At 42.0% G+C, this 23,210-nt stretch overlaps 1 protein-coding gene across 1 annotated transcript in view; it reads right to left on the bottom strand.

The window, feature by feature from the left end:
* The window catches only part of LAPTM4B (lysosomal protein transmembrane 4 beta), a 60,643-nt gene that overhangs the window by 14,397 nt on the left and 23,036 nt on the right, over positions 1–23,210 (bottom strand). The window contains exons 3-6 of the mRNA XM_059815685.1: positions 22,501–22,574; positions 21,730–21,852; positions 14,246–14,344; positions 6,354–6,449 (exon numbers count right to left, since the gene is read on the bottom strand). Of these exons, the coding sequence (XP_059671668.1) occupies positions 6,354–6,449; positions 14,246–14,344; positions 21,730–21,852; positions 22,501–22,574 (392 nt within the window). The remainder of the gene's footprint in view (positions 1–6,353; positions 6,450–14,245; positions 14,345–21,729; positions 21,853–22,500; positions 22,575–23,210) is intronic.

The following is a 23,210-nucleotide window of genomic DNA, read 5'->3' on the forward strand; positions in this document are numbered from 1 at the left end:
AGCAGCGGAAGAAAGAGTTGAGTGTAGATGATAAAATGGGAAAGTTAAAAAAAAAAAGAAGAAAAAGCAATCTCTTCGCTAAGATTAAAGGACAACTGACAAGGGATGGGACTTCACTGCAGGTAGAATATGAAACGGTGTAGCAGCTGAATAGCTTTTTGTTGGCAGACTCAGACTGTCATGATACTTTTCTGCAACTCAAAATCAAACAGAAGAGGAGGAAGTGCACACATTGCACATGCACACTAGCAAGACATGAATGCTCGCATACACGTGGAGCCTGAGCCCTTTGAAGATTCTCCGATTAAAGACATCTCTCTGGGAATGTTTATAAGCGCAATTCTGCAGAAAAACAGATCCAGCATTTAAACCACACTCCCAGGTCTCATGTAGACTATTGCATGTGGTTACTAATTAATCACCCCCTTTACTTCAAGCACTGGGTAGTTCTGCTTATATCCTTTTTATTTCTTGCCCCTGCTTCTTCTTCCTCTTCTCTACCTCCCATTGTACCTGCTTTCCCTCTTGCAGGTTTTCTCAGACAGTTTCCACTAGGGAAGGTCAGAGCTCCTCTGCCTGGACTCAGTTAGAGGTCCTGAGAAGGGCTCAGAGTGATTCATGCCAGGGGTATTCACTTGTGGTGTTCGCTCACTTTAAAGTATGTTCATGGTTACTGCTCGCTGGAAAAAGATGCCCCTGATCTAGTGGCCCAGTAATACAAACTGCCACACAAGACCAGCTACCTGGTGAACGTCGTCAAGTTTGTAGGATTTTCATGCCACAGTATGGAAAATATCTTTAAAGCAGGATTTTTCTCCAAGTTGTCTTCTACTCTGACACGTACCATCCCAAAACTTGCTCAGTAGTTGGAAATCACAGGTCCCAAAGCACCTATCAGAAACAAGAGCTCTTGTGCACGGTTTGCCTCTGGGCTCCATCTCACGCTTCAGTCTGTTTAATTGGCATGAGTCTAAGGGTCCTTCTCTCCATCCATAGCCAAACTAATCACCTTCCACACGTGTAGAATAACACAATAACACAAAGAATGGCTCCTCCAAGCTTATCAAAGAATATTCTTCCTCTGCTCAGAGGAATCACCCAGCAGGAATGAAAGACCTAACTCTGCACTTCTCAAATAGGTCTCCTATTGCTTTGAGAAAGGGAGAGCAAACAAAAGTGTTGACAGATTAGTTACAGGCTACTTAATTGATGTCATGTCCACAGAAAGAATGTATCTGCATTGAAAAAACAAGTAACTTATTAACCGTTGTGGATAAATGTATGTCAGATAGGATCCATCGGAGTGATTTGATAAAGTACGTAAGGATCTAAATCCCACTTTGAAGAGAGATTTACGGCTTTACATTTTATCCCCACTGGCAGCATGACCGGAGATGAAACTTCCATTGATTGGCTTCAGTGAGAGTTAAAAATAAACAAAATTAAATCCCCTGGCTGTCCAAGAGCACAAGGGAGCTGTTTGTGCTCCGGAGAACAAAATGTCTAACTTTAGGTTATCTTCTGCACTCGTACGCTGGCAATTTTTCCAAATTGGATGAACATTTCCACAGTACTGCTGTCACAGTTTAAATTAGTGTATAAAATTAATCTTCATCCATGGTGTGCTTGAGCAGTTGGCAGGAAAAAGCAATCCCAGATTGGGAAAGTGGAAAAAGTAATCTTCAGGTTACTATGGTTCACTGCAGGGGAGCCACCTTACTGCCATGCCAAAATCTCCTACACTTAAGTTGTTCTCAGGGCTTTTAGTGATACGAAAATTAGACAGTTAGTAGGAAGGCAAAGAGACAGATGAATATTTTTTAAAGTAAAATATTACTGAATTGGGGGCTGGTAACAGAGAGGGGTCTGTAGAGAGGATCTCACGAGGAGCGTGAGAGAAGGTATGACAGACGCAGGAGAGTGCCAGCGACTGGTGTTGGCAGAGCAGCCCTGTATGAGGACAGAAAACACAAAAGCTCATCTCTTGGAAGGACATAATAGTAGATTTCCACCATGCAACCAGCCAAGAAGATGATGAATGAATACTGCTGTTGAGACCTGTACACTCTCAACATGAATTTACAGAGTCATAATGGACTTGGCTTTAGATAGAAATGGGAGAAACTAATTGTGAGACCAACCAAGGGCTTCCTGAACGCAGAGAGCTGAGGAGCAAGGAACAAGAAGCAGGCCTGCACAGCTGTGCTTAAGGAGTTATCCATTCTCCTAATCAAATCTGGATGTGATGTATAAGTGTGCTTACACACCTTGCCAGCCATAAATAAAGAAATGCAGTAAAACAAAAGATAATCTGGTTGTTTTTTTCAGAACAACTTTCTGAACTGGAGAACCAATTATATACAATCACACCTTCTTACTCTTTCGAACCAAATCCTATTGCTCTGTATTAAAGAAATTTCCTTCTTTCCTAAGAAAGAGACCTGTAATCCAAACATCTCAGAAGGGTTCACAGCTGCTGCAGCCAGCAAGTAACTGTGGACCCTTTCTATTTCTCATGCAACAGCATCCCAGCTAGTAAGGATTTGATTGTTCTTTTCAAGAAAAGCTCAGTCATTAATGTCATATTTCCATTTAAATTGAAACTCTTAGATATATTTTTCAAGGGTTCGGAGAAGGTAAAACAGGCAACTACTAGTTCAAAAGTTAGAAGGGGGAAAATAATGACCTTTATGAAGGTATAAATAAATTTGTATTTATCTGGCAATGGAAGATCCAAGATGTTAGCAGACCAGAGATAAGAATAACTATTGTAGTTGACATGCCTTCTCTTACAACAGACATAGGTCTTCCTTCAGAAAACGGCACACAACAATCATCAAGTAATCATAACGTGAATGCAATTGTTTATGGCTATTTAATTGTCTGTAATTAGAGTTATTAGAGGACAGGGGTTTACCCATTCCTTTTCCATTTTCAGTACAAATCCTGCAGGTATATAGAATTTTGAATTCAAGGATGAATTTGTTGATGATTTGTTATTGAAGGCAGAGGTTTCTGTTTTCCCCTGAGTGCAAATTATAACAGAAATAAATAAAGTATACATTTCATTTTTAAGATATTTTTTGGAGACAGCTCTCCCAAAAAGTTGTAAGACACAGTAATAAAACATTTGTAGTAATAAATTTCTTAGCTTCATTGAAAATACTTATGTAACTGCAGAAAGGTTTTTAATTTGTAATCATCCCAATACATAAACCAGATCTTTTGAGTTTGGCAGTAAGCTAACCCATACTCTAGCCCATATCTAAACTCCATACTAAATGTTTTTTGTAATATAGTGTCTAGCACTTGCAAACCTAATAACTTTAAAAAAAAAATCTTGTGCGTAGAGTGTAGTTGAGATGCATTAATTACTATGCAGTACAAGGGATATTAGCAGGTAGCAGCTGGGATCTGATCTCTAGATTTTGGAAGTGTTGGGGTATATTTAAAACTTGTTACTCTAAATTATATTACTCTATATTATGCCCAGTCCCATATTTAAGATTAGATTTTTCACTTCCATTTGTACAGATCGGTATTCTTTCAGCTAATGCTGATGATAAGTATATATCAAAAAAACATCCCTGAAGACAAGAATATGCCCTGCAGATATGATATGCAGCTGATGGAATTCAGGTAGCAGGTTTGATTCTAAAAATGATACATTTCTTTCAAAGCAGAGGGCAGAGATTGACCCACATTTTTAAAGAAACTTCTAGTTTATAATTTAAAGGCATGTTGGGGTGAAGGATCCCTGTCGAAAGAAGTTTCCCAGCATCAATAAGAATGAAAAAACTTCATTTTAATACAAAAGTACACTTAAGTTTTGGGGGAATATTATACAATTCAACAGACAGTGGTGACCTATCACAGCATTTCAAAATTTCATGAGGTTTCTTCAAGGGTCCTAAAATCTCAAAGGTCCTCAGCGCTCAACTTTCAAAGCCCTATTCTTCCACACTTCATTTTGAGACCATTTTTATCCAATTGTGTTGAGCTTATTTTTTTACAGTCATGTGAATAGGGGTTTTTGCTGTTGTCTCTCAATGTAGACACAGAAAAAAATACCTTTTTGAGTCTGCGATTTGGGGGGGTGAAGGGAGGGAAGAACAATCTTCTGATTCACAGTGGAGAATGATGAGGATTTAACCCTGCAAACTGTTGTTCCTTGCTGAAGCTCAGCAATGAGCAGAAGAAAGAAAAGGGCTGCTCAGGAGCACATCAACTCCTCCATCACATCGCTGAGTACACTGCGCTGGTGGGTGTCCATGGAGCTTGTCAGGGAAGGATGTGCAAGAGATGGAGACCAACTGTGTCACCTAGGGATGAAGGAGCTCATCATAACTGGAGAGAAGCAGTCAGACAGGAGTTTGAATGAAGCTTGCCTCCACCCTAAATAAATACTTCAAAACCCAAGCTGTTAGTGACTCTCTCTCCTCCTGCCTCTGTGCCTGGCCTGAGAAACTCTTCCCCAGCACCGTTGCTCCTGAGCCTTTCTGTACTCCTGAACAAGAATTTTTGGGTGAATTTTTTGGTTAGCTGATGAATTCCCAAACAGCTCTTTCTATAGGACCTGATCTAACATCATCGCATTGGAGTTACTTAGAAAGAATGAACAACAAATGCATCATACCTGAAAGCAAGAGGTTCTGACCATATTCAAATTAAGGAGATGTAAATATTGAGGAAAGAAGAAGAGTCCAATGGTCAGGGCACTAGTTAGGAATGCACAGCCTTTCTCAAAACCTGTCTCTGCCATAGCTGTCTTGTAAGACCAAGACAAGCAAAGTTAAATTAAACTCTCAGTGCAAGAATATGTCCTCTGTAAACAGGATAAAAGGGCTTCCTTTCCTCACAGAAATACTTACAAGTGCTTTAAAGATGAGGAGGCAGCTCAGAGCACTTTTGTAATTGCTACATACAAAAGTGTCTAGAGGAGTTTTGGTAACCAGGCACCTCTGCAAAACCAAAGTCTTTTGCTTTGTAAAGGCAGTAGTGGAGCAGGTTGTTTTAATGCAGCTTTTAAAAAGCCTTGGTAAGTTTACTTTCCCAGATAATCCAGCTGACACTCTCCCAGCACCAAGCCTGCCAGTTCTGTGGGTTGTAGAGTTAGCAATGTTTGAAGCTGAGTTACAACTACCCACAGGCTGAACAAAAGAGCTATCAAAATTATTTCACATAAAACTCCTGGTTTTACTCAAAGCAGATTCCACTAGACAAAGTAGTAATACTTCTTGGCTTTCAATAAACCGGTATTTTTATACTCAAATGTCCTGGTTGCCAGCTCTGATCATAGTCTGTAAAACTTCCTATGCCTTTCTTAAAGCACTAGATATTGAGGACTAATGACTATGCAGGAGTTGTGGCTGCGCAGGAATCACTTATTCCAATGGCTTAAAGTTGATGGTCTAATACCTCAGCATGTGGAGAACACCCACGATTAGGAAAACCTGAGGAAGGCAATCCTGAAATTTTACCCAGAAGATCCAAAGAACCAAGTTCATGCTGCTCTCATTCTGTTATGTAAATGATATAAAGACCTTCATTACATAAGCCAGTGGAGTCACTCCAGGGACTGATTTGGCACAGTGCCTTCACTGTGTAGTTTGGGTGGAACTGTGCAGCTCCATGGAGATACCGCTGCAGACAGAGCTAGCTCTTTCCAGGGACTCTTTCTTGTTGTATTCCTTCAGTGCCTTCTGCAACAAGCAAGACATTGCTTAGCGGTCGTGTCCTGCGCATATGCATGTCAGCACTAAACTACTATAAAGTGAACTGACACCTTCTATTCTTTGAGGTTAAAATCTGTTTATTAATTTCTTTCATGTCAATCTTTGTTTCATTCTGTCTCCTTACTATACAAAACCCATCATGCGCTGGGAGACGAATCACTGCACTTCTGTTGCCTTTTAGCTCCTCTCTGTGAGTGTGTAAAGCACTACACCAGATGATGAGTGACCTAAATCACAGTTTCTATAGCTAAATCCACATTTCACTGCAGGTGTAGGCCATGGCATCCCTGGGTCTTGATCAGTCCCCCACTGTCTGGATCATCACACAGCTGGAAAGCTCAGAACTGGGGATCATTCCTGGGGCCACAAGGTAAGCTGTTTTATGCTTAACACAGATTCTTTAACAGGCTATATGCATGAAATAAAACCAGTGTTTTAGGAATAGATGTGGTTTGTAACCATAGCACACCGGTCTGTTGAATCTCAAGTCTAAACATAACCAACAGATGAGGACTCTCAAAGGAATGAAGATGGTTAACTAAGGAGTCAGAAATGAATATAAAATAAAGCTCTTAAATGCATAATATTAGACAACTGTTTGTGATGTAACATCCTTACCGCAGTGTCATTGGTGGTAATGTACACCAACACATCTGAGTTGTTTCTGCTGTTAATGTATCGGTAACAGTTCCACACACAGCTTATCAAGTAACCCTGCAAAGAAAAGGGATTTATTATTCTGTGCAGAAAATAAACCATATACATTTTTCTGTTAGAGCATTTCTATTCTCCTGTAAATAAGAATATGAGCCTGATAGAAGCACAGGACAGTCTCCTTGCTGGTTGCAATGGCTGTAAGTATGTGTAGGGGCTCTGTGGGCAATCTAACACTGTTCCTTGTACTGATAGAGTTGGGGTTATTCAGTCTGGAGAAGAGAAGGCTCCAGGAAGATCTTACTGTGGCCTTTCAATATGTAAAGGGGCTTATAAGAAAGATGGAGAGAGACTTTTTACCCAGGCCTGTGGTGACAGGACAAGGGGCAATTGTTTTAAACTGAAAGAGGATAGATTCAGATTGGACATAAGGAAGAAACTTTTTACGATGAGGGTGGTGAGACACTGGAATATGTTGCCCAGAGAAATTGTGGAAGCCCCGTCCCTAGAAGTGTTCAAGGTCAGGTTGGATGGGGCTTTGAGCAATCTGATCTAGTGAAAGATGTCCCTGCCCACAGCAGGGGAGTTGGACTAGATGACCTTTAAAGGTCCCTTCCAACGCAAATCACTGTGTGATTATACGGTTCTGTGATTATGGTTACTTGTGTTGCGCTACGAGCCACTCCATCTAGGCAGAGATACTGCAATCTAGACCTATCTGAATGAAGTTTACTATTCCAGATATTTAATATTATACCATAATTAATGTAGACTAATTATTTTGAAAAGAAACAGTTTCTTTGGGCCTGAATATAGCTAAAGTAACAACATTTTGTGTATACAACCTCCATTTTACTTAAATGAGCAGGTCACATATGCTGGCTTGCTTTCTTACACCTCTCTGGAAATACAGAGGGGTATGTGTTCAGTCACACACCTCGTTACTGTGCATGGGATACTGTGTACCAGCAGGAGTGAGTTTTACAACACAGAATGAAGGCACCAGTCAGACTGTGACAAAAAAGAGAAGGTCCTGCAGATGCAGAATGTCTCGGGGACAGCAGCAAAAAGAAAACAGAAACCAGTTTCGGATTCCTCCATGGTAAGGATGTTTAAATATCATCAACTGGGGGTTAGTAGTGCTAGAAAGTGGAAGCAAACCCCAGTAAAAAGAGCACAAGCATGCTGGGGACTGAAGAACCATCAAGTAAATTACAAGAAACCCTCCTTGTCTTGTGAGTGGAAGCCTGGCCAATGACTATGTAATGATCCTATATATCACCTGCATTGTTTCAATACTCTGTTTCACTTAATCTGACATTAAATCAATGTATTCCATATGACTGGAATGGTCTGGTGCCTTCCTATTATTGCCTGACTAGAGAAAATTGCCAGTGCAAAAGTTTTTATTGAAATCTGAAATTATTTCTGACCTTTTAACCATTATTACAAATACTTGATTTTTTTCCAGTATAAAGCAAAAAAAGCTGTTATTGCAGCAATAATCCTACCGCAGGGTCATAAACTTCACTAGTTTTTCTCTTGGAGCTCACTTGGCTCTGGGTAGGGCTGCTGCCTGGCAAACAACTAGTTGTCTCCACTTTTTTTTTAACTGGTTGGGCAAAGTGCTCACATTCATCATCTCCTTCATCAGTAGGAGAGATTCCAGTTTGGCCAGCAGAGATGAGCAAAGTGACTGGAAGTCAGGCAGGAAGGAGGCAGTAACACATGTGGACGAGCAGGAGTCAGATCCTCAGCATGCCAGGGACAAGGCTGGTGGGAATATGCAGTTCCCTCTGGAGCTTTCTGCTTCCCACACAGTCACACATGACAGTGATGAGAAGAACAATGTGTTTTGATAGTGCCCGACTTATATTTTTACTTGGTAGGTTCTGCATAGCAGTTCTTTCACAAATCCAGTGCGTGCAAATTAAACTGCCAGCGCTGATTGGATTTGCATGTGTGTCTCACTCTGAGTCATATTTTTGTGACTCACTTGCACTGCTGACCTTCCAAAAGCCTCTTATCCTTTTGAGCTGCCCTGTGCTTCCTCCCTCTCCAGAGCTGTCATGTGTGAGCTGTGTTTTTTGGGATGCCACATGACTCACTGACGGTTCGCTTGCAGATCAGGAGGAGTTTTTTCCACCAGGGCTGAGTTGGCTGAAATCCAGTAAGTTTGCTTCCTCTTCTTCGCAGCATCTTACAGACCCTGGATGACTCGGAGGTGTCGCAGAATTTGACAATACTTTCGACCATCAAATGGGGAGAGCAAAGGTCTTCTGGAGTGAGCTGAGACCCAAGGGAAGGTTAGACTGGCTCTACAGCCGAAGCTGCAGGTTATGCAAACCTGCCCCAGGCTACTGAAACAAGTGGAGTAAAGGCACATACATGGAGAACTGCATGTTTTCCAGAATTAAATAAAATGCCATTGTTAATTATAAACAGTAATAAGTTGTTCAGCAGCTTTCAATGCTCAGATACTCTGCGCTGAGAAAGACATAAGAGCTAGTACAGGACAGAGACTGAATACAGTACACTTCTGTGGGGACACAGCCTGTCTTTATAAGAAACCCTTTACCTCAAGCCTAACTATTTGCACAGCAGTTTCTATACTCCTTCTGTCAAAATCCAAACCGAGGGAAGCCCCGTTTCAGATAATACAGTCTTATCTGGGAGAAGCAAGTGGGAGATTTATTTTTGAATGCTCCCATTCCATTACATGTGGTGAATAAAACACATTTAACCCACAATGAACTCCTACAGCTCTTCCAGCTCTGAGCCCTACCTCTAATCAGCCCTGCTCCTGCATGTGCGGGCCGTTTCTCAGTGGGTGAGGTCCATTCCAACCCTTGAATTAAAAAGGTCATCAGCCAGCACACACCAAGTAATTGGCCCCGAGACACTGACCCACATACAGCTGAGAGTGGCAGCAGCTCGGAGCACGTCCTTGTCCAAGTGCGTTGGACATGTGCTGCTGGCCTGCTAATTGTGAGTCATGGAAACTCATTTTGATCAACCTGTAACAACTTCTTTAAACTTGTTCCTAATCATTGTGTTCTACTGCTGCTGCTGCACCCTTAAATGGGATTGCTGATTCAGTTACCAATTTTTTTCATGAAAAACTTGGCTGAGGTTTCAAATACCGCTTTAAAATGTGTGGCTTGACTCACAGTATATAAATATATTGATTTTTCTCTCAGGAGACCAATGTTCACATTTGGAATAGGCCCTACATAAAAGGCATTAAGTCACTTCAACCTAACGCACCCTCAGTGGTATTCACACATACTGCAGCACAAGCTGCTGACAGACACTTTTTGGGGGAGCGGCCCCAATAGTCACCATGTGAAAGGATGGTGCACAAGAAGAGCTCAGTGTGGAAACAGTGCCTACTTCTACCAGCTTTCAGTCTTCCCCCTTGAACGGTGGGAAATGACTTGAGCCCCTAAGGAACTGAAACCCACAAAACTTTATAATCCTGCCTCTTGCCGTTGTTACTGCATATGCACTTGTTAAGCTGCATAACAACAGCAACGTACTGCCAGACTTCTGCTCATCAGACACATGCCCGACCAGCTGACTGACCAGCATCTTTGTGGAAATTAGAGGATGCTGTATCCTGCCATTTCTTGTAACACAGCAAGGAAAAGTCCGTGCCAATCTGGGTCACAGCAGCCCTCTGGGCAGCTCTCTCGCTGGCAGCAAGCGCAGGGTGAATGCTGCAGTCCCAACAGAGCCTGATCGGGTTAGGAGCTGTCTGCACAGAGCCCCGTTTTATTCTCCAGCTGCTTTGAATTTTCTATTTACAGAGCTGGCCTGGTCTTCAGTAACTGATGAAAATGAGATAAAGATTTCTACACAAACTGAAATTTATATGAAGATTTCAGAGGGATGCTAATGGCAGACCAGTTGGCCACATGTATTTCACATGTCAGTGCTGCAGAAGGAGAAACAATGGGTTGCTGTGCTGATGAAATCTGCAATTAAATCCATCTTCTCAGCACACTAGAAAGTGTATCTTGTGAGTATAAAAAGGCTGCACAAGAACGACTCCTTATAACTGCAAAGAAATGCTATGATTGAAAAGAATTAATGATGTCAAACCAAACCACTGGCCTGCAACCCTTTAAATGGCACCTTATACGGGCCAGGACATCATCCGTTGGCTCACAATCACACACACTGGGGTATGCAATTTAAAGCAAATGATGCCTGCTTTAGAGATGCTTCTTCTATAAGTACCCTGCCACCAGCAAGCCCAGTGCTGGGACCTGTCCCCAGGCTTTCATGGAGCAGATGGCAACCTCATGGCTCTGTGCTGGCTGTTCCTGGGAGCGGGCATCAGAGCTTGGCTGTTGGGGGTGTTTTCATGGTCTTGACTGCTGCTCCATCACCTCTGTGGGAAGGTAGCAGATGCTGGCACGATGTGACGTAGATCAGGGTTAGCCCTGCCAGGGGCATCCCCCTGGGCAGAGACATAAAATCTCTCAAGGTGATAAAACTTCTCTCAGCGTCATAAAACTTCACTCTGCATCACTCTTTCCCGTGTGCTGAGGACACCATGACACACAGAGTGGTCTCATGCCCAGGTTCAACACCTTGTACATGCAGGTTATGAACATATTACGGAGACCATGTTTAATATTCAGTTTGCTGAAGACCAGCCTGCTCACTGAACTGGAATACCTTTCAGCTGCCTCCCTGGCAACTACCTCTTCCTACCTCCTTTCCAGAAAAAAAAATGCCAAAAAAGAAGAGAAGAAGAGGCTGTACTCTGCAGCTGCAGAGTGCTCAGGGCAGTCTGGGAGAAGGGTTTATTCTGGTTGTGTTTGTGCTCACCTGAGCCTAGTTCATTTGGGCCTGGGGGGCTTTGCCCGCGGTGGGGAGGAGGAGGTTGATGCCTCAATTGTTCTGTCTCAGCAGCTGGGGCCGGCCAGAGGAAACGGAGGCCCTGTTCCCCAAACCAGCTGCAGAGGAGGGCACGATTCGAAAGCCACTGTGTTGGCCGTATGCCATTTGAAGTCCCGTGTACATGTATAGAAATACATTTATGCTGCTGGACGTCCTTCCTCAGCCAGATAGGAAGCACCTATGTTTCATGATATGTAACTCTGGTTCAGTTTATAGACAAACACAGTAAATGGAATAACACATTTTGGTCTATTCTGAAAAAGATTATGCGTGAAACTCCCTGAAATATCCATTAGCTGCTTCGGATCCAAGTAAATCTTAAGGACTAAAAAGAAAAGTGCTTGTGTGTGGTTAGCTGGCTCGCTTTCTTACTACCCTCTCTTGTCCCCCCCTTCCCTTTCTACAATCCCGTGACTGCAAAGCATAAAAACACCACCTAATGCTGCTATATCTTGATTTCTGCTCAGTAGTGTTTTCCTTAGCTTGTAGCTTCACCCAAAACAAAAGTGTCATGATGCCAAATGTTTCTGAGGAATTACGTGATTCATTTTCATACTCCCCACCAGCTGAATGCAGCTTCTCCTACTGTAGCTTTTCTTAGGTTACAATGTTTTGGTTTCTCTCCCTATTTCTAGTCAAACTCCAGAGGGAGAGGGAGCTCAAACATATTTTTATGCGCAGTACCTTTTCAGTTTCAGTATATAAACATGGTACCATCTGTTAAGTCTATCAGTGATAAAGTGTGATGCATCTGATAGTGTCCAGCTTTCTTTTCATGGAGCAGATTCCATAAATTTGCATAGCAGCTCTTCTGGAAACACAAGAAATTCAAATGAAAATGCTAACTGCAATTTAGCATGTGTTTCTGTGTGGGTCATATTTTTTGTGACTCATTTGCACGACAATATGTTGCTAGAATGAGCATTATATGAGCCACATACACTCTTGGAAAAAACATGTGTCAGGCACTTTAAAACAAAATGAGTCTTTTGCACTATTAATTTCTCAGGTTTCTTTTTCCTGTAGTAAGTATTTTTGCCATTCCAATTTCAATTGCATTTCTTTTACAAGCTTGAGGCTTCCTTACCATGCTTAGCTAATGAAATACCTGACCCACCTGGGGTAAAAACGAGCTAATGATTTCATCTGGGAAATTTAAAGAGCACATCCCTTGTGGCACCTGACAGATCTACGTATTTATCACATTCATACGTATTTCTTAAAGGTGCAAACAAAATCAGCTGTATGGCTGTGAACTTACAAAGCCAGAAGGCTAAAGTCTAATTTTAAATCACAAAAGAAAAGTGAGTATCACTTCCAACAGCAACTTAAAATACCGTATCTGTTTTTTTTTCAATTTTGAAGAAGCTTCAATAATCTAATCTACATCTTTTGTCACAATAACTTTCCCTGTTCATGTTGTCAAATGTGTCATCTGGAAACAGCAACCCTACTGTCACTTTGGCTCTTTGGGATTTTTCTAATCTAGTGCGTAATTGCTCTGCAGAGAAAGAGCAAGAACTATTCTGAAATAAAACCCAACGCAAGAAATACAACAACAGCAGCACTGCACTGTGAGAAATTGCAAAAGGGTGCAAGAAGAGGGCAAACATACCAGCATACTTTTCAAGAGGTCCAAGGCTCAGAGGACTGAGAGCTGGTTGGACTTGATGATCTTACAGGTCTCTTCCAACCTCAGTGATTCTGTCACTAGTTGAGCCACAGGTGTTTTTTTTCCATACATTGATTTGTCTGATCTTCTTCTGAGCTCCTTTTGGACTTCTGCCCTGCATGGCAGGCAGTGGCCGACCTCGCTGGACCACGAACCTGGGTGCGGGGCTTTCACATGAGCCCTTTCCAGCTGCGCTGAGTGATGCTATATCTCCCCTTCGTCTGGTACCTGCCATCTCCAGCCCTCTCACCCGTGAGGCTTGCATAACAGCAAATAAATCATCACTCCCTGTGCCCTTTTGCTGCCTGGTGTGACAGTCCTTTACATTGTCTCTCCCAGGAGGGATTGTTTGGATCTATTTACCTGCTCTACAACATCCTTTTTGAGATAGGGCACCAGAAGTGAATGCATGCTTCCAGAGGCATTAGGCATCAAAACTGGCAAAGAAATCTTTAGATCTCAGGTTTTTCTATTCCTTTCTTAATATTCTTAGCATTTGATTTACTTGTTTGACCAAAACTGAGCAGTTAGCTAACATTTTCACAGGTCTATCTATTACAGCTACAAGATCCCTTTTTCAGGTGGTCACACTTAGTTCAGGGTCCACTGCAATATTTGCGAAACAAGATTGTATTTCCTCTGTGACCATCACTTAGAATTTATCACCACTGAGTTTCTCTGCCATTTCATTGCTTAGTCACTCAGTGCCATGAGATTCTTCTGCAAAGCTTTCTTGGCTAATTGTTTTCCCTATTTTGAATGACATCATTGAAAAAAAAGTTGTTAGATTTCCTTCCCCTTCCCAGACCTTTTATGAATATACCGAACAGCGTGGGACTCACTGTTGTAAAGACTTAATTTATCCTTATTCTCTGTTTCCTAGCTACAATCTGTGAGAGGACCTTTCCTCTTTTCCCTACACATCTTAGAGTGTTTTTTAAAGCCTTTGATGAGAGACACTGCCAAACACCTTTCGAAAAACCAAGAAGTCTGTATCAACAGGCTCTCCCTTGTTCACTGGATGCTCCTTCAATGGATTTATGTGTCATGAGCTCCCCCTACAAGCATCATGCTTCACCATTTTGGCCTATATGTTCATGTGTTTGTCTATGAGATTTTCTGCTTTTTTTCCATTATGTCTATCACTTTGCTACATATAGCTGTCAGGCTGCCTGGTCTGTATTTCCCTAGATCTCTTCTAAAGCCAGGCCTCCCAGCAAGGGGTATTCCACCCATGACCAGAAGTAGACTTTATACACAGTAATGCACTTACCTTAAAAGCCAAAATGATACTTATGAAAAGGAGGATAATCACAACCAGACACGTAGGGTTCACAGACATGATCTCTTCCTTGTAGGGAAAATTGGTGGGCTGCATAAGCAAAAATAAGAAAAACACTGTAAATTAATCTCACGAGTCATTTAAGAGCCATTCAATTAGTGCACTCTACAATTAACAGCTTACAAAACTTGCTGTGATCTGCTAAATGGGGAGCACTCTGCACCAATGACCAGTTACAGTAAGTTTGGCTGGAACAGGCATTGCAAAGACTCAGCTGCCAAACGTTCACTGAAGGGCTGAGGGGTTTGCTTTTTGCTTTGTATGTGGTGTGGGCTGTCTTTTTCTCTGTGCTCATGGGTTTTGTATCCGACACAAACTAGCGAAGGACATCTCTCTGGGAGCTTTGCAGCAGGAAATCTGCCATCTTGGGCAACAGCAGGCAAGTCCCATACTTATTAACTAATCATTATCTTGTACTGGCAGTAGTTGCCAAAGACCACTGGCAGCTCCTTCCAGAAAGTCAAAGCGGGAAAGGCTGGACAGCGTGATCCTTTCACCTAAATATTTGATCTATTCTGCTCCATCTCATTTTGTCTAAATTTGGACTACTTCTCCCAGGAGCACTTGTGAGTTCTGCTGTCTGAGTGCATGCCTGTGGAAGCATGGGTCCTACAGGGGAGCAATGTCATGATTTCAAATCAAAATGTGCTCCAGGTCCTTCTGTTTTCTTGTACATGAAATAGAGGTGACAAAATTAATCTTCCTACTTAGCCTAGGCTCTAGTGATTTATAATTGTGAAACACTTTAGGATCACTGGCTGAAAAACAACCTCTAAAAATGTTTTACTGTATTTGTTATTGCTTAAAGAAAACACACCCTTTAAAATGAATGTTCCAAAACCGTTTTGTAATATTACAAGGCACAAGTTCCTGTTTCAGTTAGAATAAACCTTTGTTCACAGACAGAGCTGTTCTCCACAAAAGATGGTGCCGCTGCAATAGTAGCTCATTATAACTGAATGCATTAGCTCCTTCCACACACAACCCCCTTTTCCCTTACAGGTCTAATTACTTAACCAGGCCAGCTCTGCATCCTTGTCAGGACAATTAACTAGACCGAGCTATAACTGTATTCTTGGCGATGATGGTGTGAATCCAGAGTAACCCCTTATTACCCCTTATGCCAGAACTCAGCCCACTGCAACAGGAAATTCTCCTTTTTTTTGACAGCTGCTAGTGAGAATAGCTCTTTATTTAGTGCTCCCATGAACTGTTCAAAGTGGTTAACATCAGCAGCAGCTGTAACCGTTTGCAGATAAATGTTACATAAGCACATTTTCCGCTTCTTGACAGCAATGTTTCTGTTCCTGTACTGAATTTCATGGCTGAAGTTTTGATCACGTTATCTTCTTTGTCAAGCTTTTTCAGGAAACTAGCTTGCTATAATTCAATAAGTTGCTTCTTTTTTTTGTTCCGCAGAAGGTTATTGGTAAATATAGTGGATGCAGTCACCCAGAGACCAAGAAAGCAAGAGTATATGCCAAGAAAAGATGCACTGAAAAATAAACACAAACCTTATATGCAGAAAATTTAGACTATTAATGCCACAGCTTGCCTTCCTGCTTGCAGAAGGGAGGCCATGCACTTGGTTAGAAAGCCCAGTCAGTTAGGGACATTTAGAGTAAAACTGCCCCAAAACAATTTCTTTTAGCACTGACCTACCATTAAAAATCAGTCAAACTACTTTGTGAGAGTAATAAAAAACTCCTAGTGAGGCTTTGGTCTTCCTATGCTCTGGTTTTTGGGGAGCAGTCACTGGTCAAAGACTGGATGACTGCGTGCTGGGGTCTTGGCCATAACCTAACGGCCCGTTTCCAGATGTCAAATCAACTGGGATTTGCACAGGGGCAAGAGAAAGGTGGGAAAATGACCAAGAAAGGTCCCACTACCTTGAAAAGCAGGAACATCTGCTGGAGCCATGAGCCCTGGCCAAGTCTGGGAGCAGCATGTGTTGCAGAGCAGTGCGGGCCCTTCCTTACATCAGCAGTGTTTCAGGTGAAAGGACAATAATTCAGCACTGAAAGTAGCAAGCCAGGAGTGCGCATGAGGAGCAAATGCTGTGGTTTGTCAGGTTTCTGGGTCTCTGTCCTGAAGAGATGTGAGGTGCAAGCAAACCCCAGTGAGGAGGTGGGTGCTGCACCCATGTGGTGTTCACCCCACCCACAGATGCCTGGGAGATCTTCGTGCGGGGCATGAAAACCAAAGCTTGCCCTTCCTGGGGCTTCCCAACTTGCTGTGTGGGAGAAACAGCATCTGGGGCTGTGAAGAATAAGCTCAGGGGCAGCTGGTCAGTGTGGAAGAAGCTCCCATTGTTGCTAACCGGGCTGGTGGCACCTGCTGACCAGAAGATGTTTAACACTGGCTTGCCCAGTCTGGCCTACGAGCCATCTAATCTGGATTCATAACTACAAGCCTCTTCAGTGCAGTAGGAAAAGCAATTTATAAAACCTGCAGCTTTTGGCAAAGAAGCAGGAAAGATGATCAGAAGCATCTCAGCTGGCTCCAGGCTCACCTGGTGCAGGCACCACCATGGAGCAGGTGCCATCAGGTGGCTCTTAGGGTCTGCCCAGGGCAGCAGCCACTCCCAAAGTTTCTTTCACTCCCATGGAAAACAGATACCGACAGTGGCTCAGATGAATCAAACACCCATTGCCCTCCACCAGCCGCAGTGATAAGCTTAAACACTGATGTGGGTATATGAAGTGGGAAGAGAGATTCTGCTCCTGTGCTGGGGGTTTGCTCTCCTGTGGGGAGACCGGTAGCTGAAATCCTGCTGCTGGGAAGGCCACGGGCACTGGGCTCAGTGCTGCAACTTCTGGGAAAAGCTCAAATCAAATGTCAAATGTTGTGCAAGGTTTGATGAAGCTGAGACTGAAATACGTCTGTGTGGGAAAAGTCAAGCCCACTGTTGGAAATACAGGAGTGAGGTCAGGTTGGACGGGGCTCTGAGCAACTTGATCTAGTTGAACATGTCCCTGCTTATTGCAGGGGAGTTGGACTAGATGACCTTTAAAGGTCCCTTCCAACCCAAACCATTCTGTAATTCTGTGATTCTGTGATTTCGCAGCAGGACGTGATGAAATTTTCTATACCAACAAGAGGTAGTTGTATTGGTGTGGCACCAGCATGCTAAAGTCATAATTAAAGGGTCATTTATAACCTTGTCATGGACACAGAGAGGGCTGCATACATAATAATATACCCGATAAACTTTCAAGTAGAAAAAAAATACTGCTTATACATAGCAAAGCTCTATTAGATGCTTAAAAAGAACCTAAAACTTGCATGAGAAGTAGATTTCTACTGCATCAACATTGTACAAATGCTCAAGAAGAATAAGAAGTCCAAGGCTGAAGCCCTTTCTCATTCCCTCAGCCTGCTTGCATAACCTTTCACATTTTCCTTCCCCTTGGACCACAAAAAATCCACTTTAAAAGACGGTGAGGATTCTCATTCAACAGTTACAATCCTCTGAGTATCAGAATCTTACAAAATTGAAAGAAAACAGTAATGTGTCTGTAGAATTTTTAAAGCTTTGCTATGAAGTTAGTAGCACTTCTTCTTTGGAATGACGAAATGGCATTAAAAATGTCAGAAAGAATATTCCTTTTTTAAGCTTTAGTTTATAGGAATAATTTCTTTAGGTTTAATCTCTTTTACATTCTCTAGACCTTTCCCCTAGGATTTAAAAGTATGACTGATACCACCTGAATTGTTAGACAGCAGCATTGCAGGTAGTCCCATAGTAAAGCTATTTAATATACTTTGAAATTTCCTTTAGATGAACTGTAATAGTTCTGTACTTTAATAAAAAACAAGTTTGCATAACAGTTGCAGACTAGCCTGTTCTGCACCTCTGCTTCAATTCATTTTGTATACTGTTATCAGATGACAGAAGATGAAGTGTTTAATTTGAAGGCTTTAGAAAGCCCATATCTCAAAGATTTAGCAGGGCTAAAGAAAAGAAATGTGCTTTAGGTCAAATTGCTTTAAACCACTGCTGCTCCAAGAACCAAAATTATTTTTGTTTTACACATGCTGGATTTATTGTCTGTGAAAGTTTCTGTTTTTCTAGTGACAGTGATAATGACCAGGATGTCCAACATAACCCTTAGAAAGTTTTATCAGATGTCATTGCCATACAGATTTCAAATGCTAGATTTGTAACATCTACTTATTTTACATGACCGTTCATGTGAAATGCTCTTGCAATTTTTGGGAATTAAGTGGCACACCTGTGTACAACTGGGTATTAAAAGGCAACAAAAAGTTTCCAAAGACACTTGTGCCTCCAACAGAAGCAGCCAGTATAGGGTGACATTACCAAATAGCCTGTGAACACAATGTTCTGTATTTTACAATTGCAACATTTTCAGCTAGGGCTCTGCCTACTCTACTGATAGGTACTCATTTATCATCCTGCTAAAAGTACATGGAGGGTTTCACAGTAGCTTACAATTCACCACTGATAGACTGAAATCTGGCAGATGTGCACAAAGTGAATAGATAAAATAATTCCAGATACTAGTGTAGGGAAGTAGAAATGGTTAAAAACATGGGGTTTTGACCTTACAGCAATACAAAAAAAAAAGTTTTTCTGAGACTGCCAAATATTTCCATGACCTAATGCATACCTTCTTCCAGACATTCAATAATGGATTTGAAGAACAATTGGGATTTTTCATTTCCCTTATGGAGCTGTGCTCCCTAAAATATCATTCCCCAAATTCAAAGCGGTTTTAGAGGAACAAAAACTGTAAGAATGCCAGGAAGAAACACTTTTCTGCATGTTCTCTGGCTTTTAAGCATTGTTCTTTACAATCAGACACCAGAAATAGACAGATGAAACCTATGTCACCGACAGAGAAGGAAAGTCTCCTCTCCATTACTATTCATTGCTGGCTTTTTCTGTGCACAAATCCCATGACCAGCTTTTGCAAACAGCAAAAAAACTGGGGATTCTTGTTTTGGCACTTAGTTCCCTAGACTGCTTACAGGGTCACTGCATCCCAGGTACAGTTGCTCATTTATATTCCTCATTTTTTTTACATTTTTTTTGCATTTAGCAATGTAACACACATTAATTGACTGAACTCAGGTTCTCAGCCAGTCTAGTTCACTCTGATTAATGGCTCTGTCCTTAGTGTTATTTACTATTTCTTTAATCTCTGTGTCAGTGACAGGTTTTATTGGAAGTGATTTTGCTGGGAAAAGGCACCAGTACTGACTCTGGGAAATGCAGAGATGTGCTCGCTTTGGGCAATGCAGGGATAGGGTCTTTCAGAGGATGACATGGAACAGCTAGATTAAGCTACTGCTCTCAACTTCCCACTAGAGGACTCGATCTCTCTAGACAGTCAGCCTGGGGAAGCTCTCCCAAGGATGACGTTAGCCTTTGTGAATGGCCTCTTAGGTACCAAGGTTATTAATGGAAGTCAGGAAGTCAGGAAGAGCATGAGACCTAGTGCCGATTCCTCTATCCAAAATAGAAACCCGTTGGCAGATGGTCGGCTTGACCACGACCCTTTGCGGTCTGCCAGCTAACCTCTCCTAATCTATTTGATACACCCTTTATTGATCTAGTGCTTTATTGTTGCTCTGAGCGTCACGCTGTGAAGTCAAACGTCTTACAAAAGTCTATTATGCCCCTGCCCATCTTTATTGATGAAGCCAGTAATCTTGTCAGTGAAAGAAAATGAGTTTGCCTGCAGGACTGATTTTCTGTGAAACTGTGCTGGCAGTCATTAATCATACTCCTCTCTTCTAATCCTTTATCAATTGACTCTCATCCCAGCATTTCTGTTATTATTCTGCTTGGTAGCAATGTCAGACTAATCAGCCTATAATTATCCTGGAAATCCCCCTTGCCCTTTTGAGCACTGACAGTTTAGCACTCCTGAAGTCTTGTGGCATTTCATTACAAACCCAGAAAATTATTTACAATAGCAAGACAAAGATGTATGCAACCAGAGGTTTCAATGCTCCAGAACAGCAACGTGGCTCACGAAGTGCTCTGCTGCACTGTTCCCAATACCTTCCAAAGCCTGCTCCTTGTAGTTCTGCTGTGGAAGGGCCTATTATTTCTTTATCTGCAGGAATGACAGTGACATTTTAGCAGACATTTTGAGAGAATCAGCTGCTCTTTGCCCTCCTGGTGAGCCGGCTCCAGATGTGGCACCAGGTTTTCAGCAGAAAAGCAGGGCTTTTTGGTGTGCAGCTCCCAGCCTGCTCGTGTCCCCCTCATGCTCTTGTACAGTGACCAGGACAGAGTAAAAGCTGGTTACAACTCATGTTCTGGGAAGGAGAGGGGAGTTACTGCAGCCATACAGATGCTTGTGCTGCCACAAGAGCGGGGCTGGCACGGATGCAGAAGCGAGGGACTGCATGCAAAGGATGGGCAGGAGGGCTCCAGCCAGCAGCAGTGCCAGCCTCAAACACTCGCCAAGCTATGGCTGTAATTTGCTCTTTTCAACTCATATCTCTGAGAACCTTTTGAATTATTCCTCTGCTTCTCTTCCAGTGTAGCATCAGCTGTGAATGCAGGTGGGTGTTAAATAAGGTGAAGGATAACAGGCCCCTGATGCATCCCAGCTCCCGCTGGCTTGACACATTGCCTCTTCCTGCAGATTTGTGTGGCTACTTATCTGCTTGCAGTTTCTCGTTACCTGTTATTTATACTGCCCTAGCTAGTTTTCCATCCACATAACAAAGTCCACAGCCAAGCTAATCTGTATTCAGGTTCTCTAGGCAGATTTTCAGAGGCAGAAGCAGCATTAGCTTTCTCCCAGAGCTCTGCAACTTCACCTGAACTTTGTCGGACAAGGCCAAGGTCCTGTGATGAGACAGAGCCTGGTGGGCTCTTGTCTTTGCTGTAGGTGGTTGCAATCACATCCTGTAAGCTTGCACAATACTTGGCCAAAGTAGATCATGGCAAGAAGGCAACCTCTAATTGTCCCTAAGACAGAATTCGATAATATTTTCTAGCAAAAACAAACCTATATTGAATGAAACTCGTGCCTAATAAAATCTATGTTAAAGCCACCAAATAAATTAAAAGGAGCAACAAAACATTCTTGAAATAGCACCAAAAATAAGACACTGGATATGAACACAGTAACTCTGAATCCAAAAGCAATTACTTATTGTCTTTGTCTTGCAATATGAATCTCATTCTAAATGAAGTGGTGCTGAGAGCTTCCACAACTCCACAGCTCTGCACAAATAGTGTAGTAAGTTAGTAACGTAGCCTTGCAAGGTTGTTGAATACAGACTAGCAAGGAGTGAGAGGACTTTTCAAGGGCTGCATAGGAAGTCAACAGGAAACCGTTGTCTAGAAATAAAGGACAAACTGTGCACCTTGCACATTTTTTTTTCCCCCAAAGCCCCCAAAGGCTTGTGAACTTCAAGTGATTTACCAGTTGGTGGAGGTAGTCCTGAATTGTGCTGGGATAGACGAGTACACTGATGGCAACCAACGTGTTGAGAGCAAAGTCGAAGATCTGGTAACAGAAGAAAGGGATGATCCAAGCTGCATGTTGCTAAAAAGGAAATAAGATAAAAACTCATCAGCCACAAGTTAAAATAGAAGGATATATGTCTTTCTGCATGAAAATCTAAGGAATATTTGACACAATGCATTACATTTCATGAAGCCGTAAGAGAAAAGAACTTGGAAAATCAGCTATAAGAAATATGGTATTCAGCCAAAAGGGTTGGCCAAGACAGCTTGGCTGCTGAACTTCAGTAATATGTGTGGTGTAAGTCCCACAACTCATTATACCAGGACATTTAGAAACAACATGACACTTAATAATACATGACACTAATTAATAGGATTAATATTGGGACAAACCACAGGCTTGGGAGGTGAATGAGAAAAAATTTACTTAACTTTGGTAAGTACAAGATTCAGTTCTCTGAATTCTCACTTTGCCCAGAGCTTACTCATATTTGAAACTGCAGACAGTCAACACAACTGGGCAGTCTTCCTGCCTGCAGCATGGGGCCCTGGGATACCACTGATCTCAGCAATCAGTTCTGCTGGCTCTTTGACTTCTTTATTTTTCCTCTCATTTTTTAGCTAAACAACTAAACAAGAAATTGTTAGAAAGCAATTTTCTGAATTTTGTTTCTACAGAGTTGTATAGTTCACTTGATTCATGTCTTTACTGAATATAATGAATTACCTTATATGCGCCATATGTAGCCATTGCACAGATCAGAATCATAAGAAGAGAAATTGCTGTGGCAATGCACATATCTGAAAGAGAAACACATCAAAATGATCGCAGATTAATTCAGAGCTTGGTTCGGTTATTTTGCCATCTGCCTCATGCAGAGAATCTCGAAGGGCAGGGTGGAAATTGGGGCAGAGATGGGGGCAGGGGCATCATTCAGCCATTGCTGGAGAAAATCTCTGGTTCCTGTGGGAAAACACCTACATATGAGAAGCACAGACAGTGATTACACTGCACAAGCCTCTGCAGCTTCTATGAGGCTGTGGAGATGCCATGAATGGTTTAATTTTCCTGAGCGTTTTCAAAAATCAGGAGCAGACTTGACTAGAAGACTATTTTGCCGGTGATGATGACATAAGTAGTCAGAAAGTGTCTGTTCTTCTGCACTGCAGATTGTTTTTGCGCTAATAGTTTCTGTATACCATTGCTTGCATATCTCTAAAAACTTTGGAAAAGGAGAAATGGATTTTTAAAAGCAAAACTGGCAGGTAGAGGCATCTTAGAGCAGAAATAATATCTTGGAAATTTTCACTTCAACCAAGAATACTACAGAGATATAGAGTTTATCAATGAAGATGTATAACTGTCAGAAAAGGTGAAGTAGTAAAGGAAGCAAAATATTCTTTAAGGTTTTGATTGGCGTAATTACAGGACTCCTA

This window comes from Gavia stellata, chromosome 3 (genome assembly GCF_030936135.1).
Source record: "Gavia stellata isolate bGavSte3 chromosome 3, bGavSte3.hap2, whole genome shotgun sequence".
Classification (NCBI taxonomy): domain Eukaryota; kingdom Metazoa; phylum Chordata; class Aves; order Gaviiformes; family Gaviidae; genus Gavia; species Gavia stellata.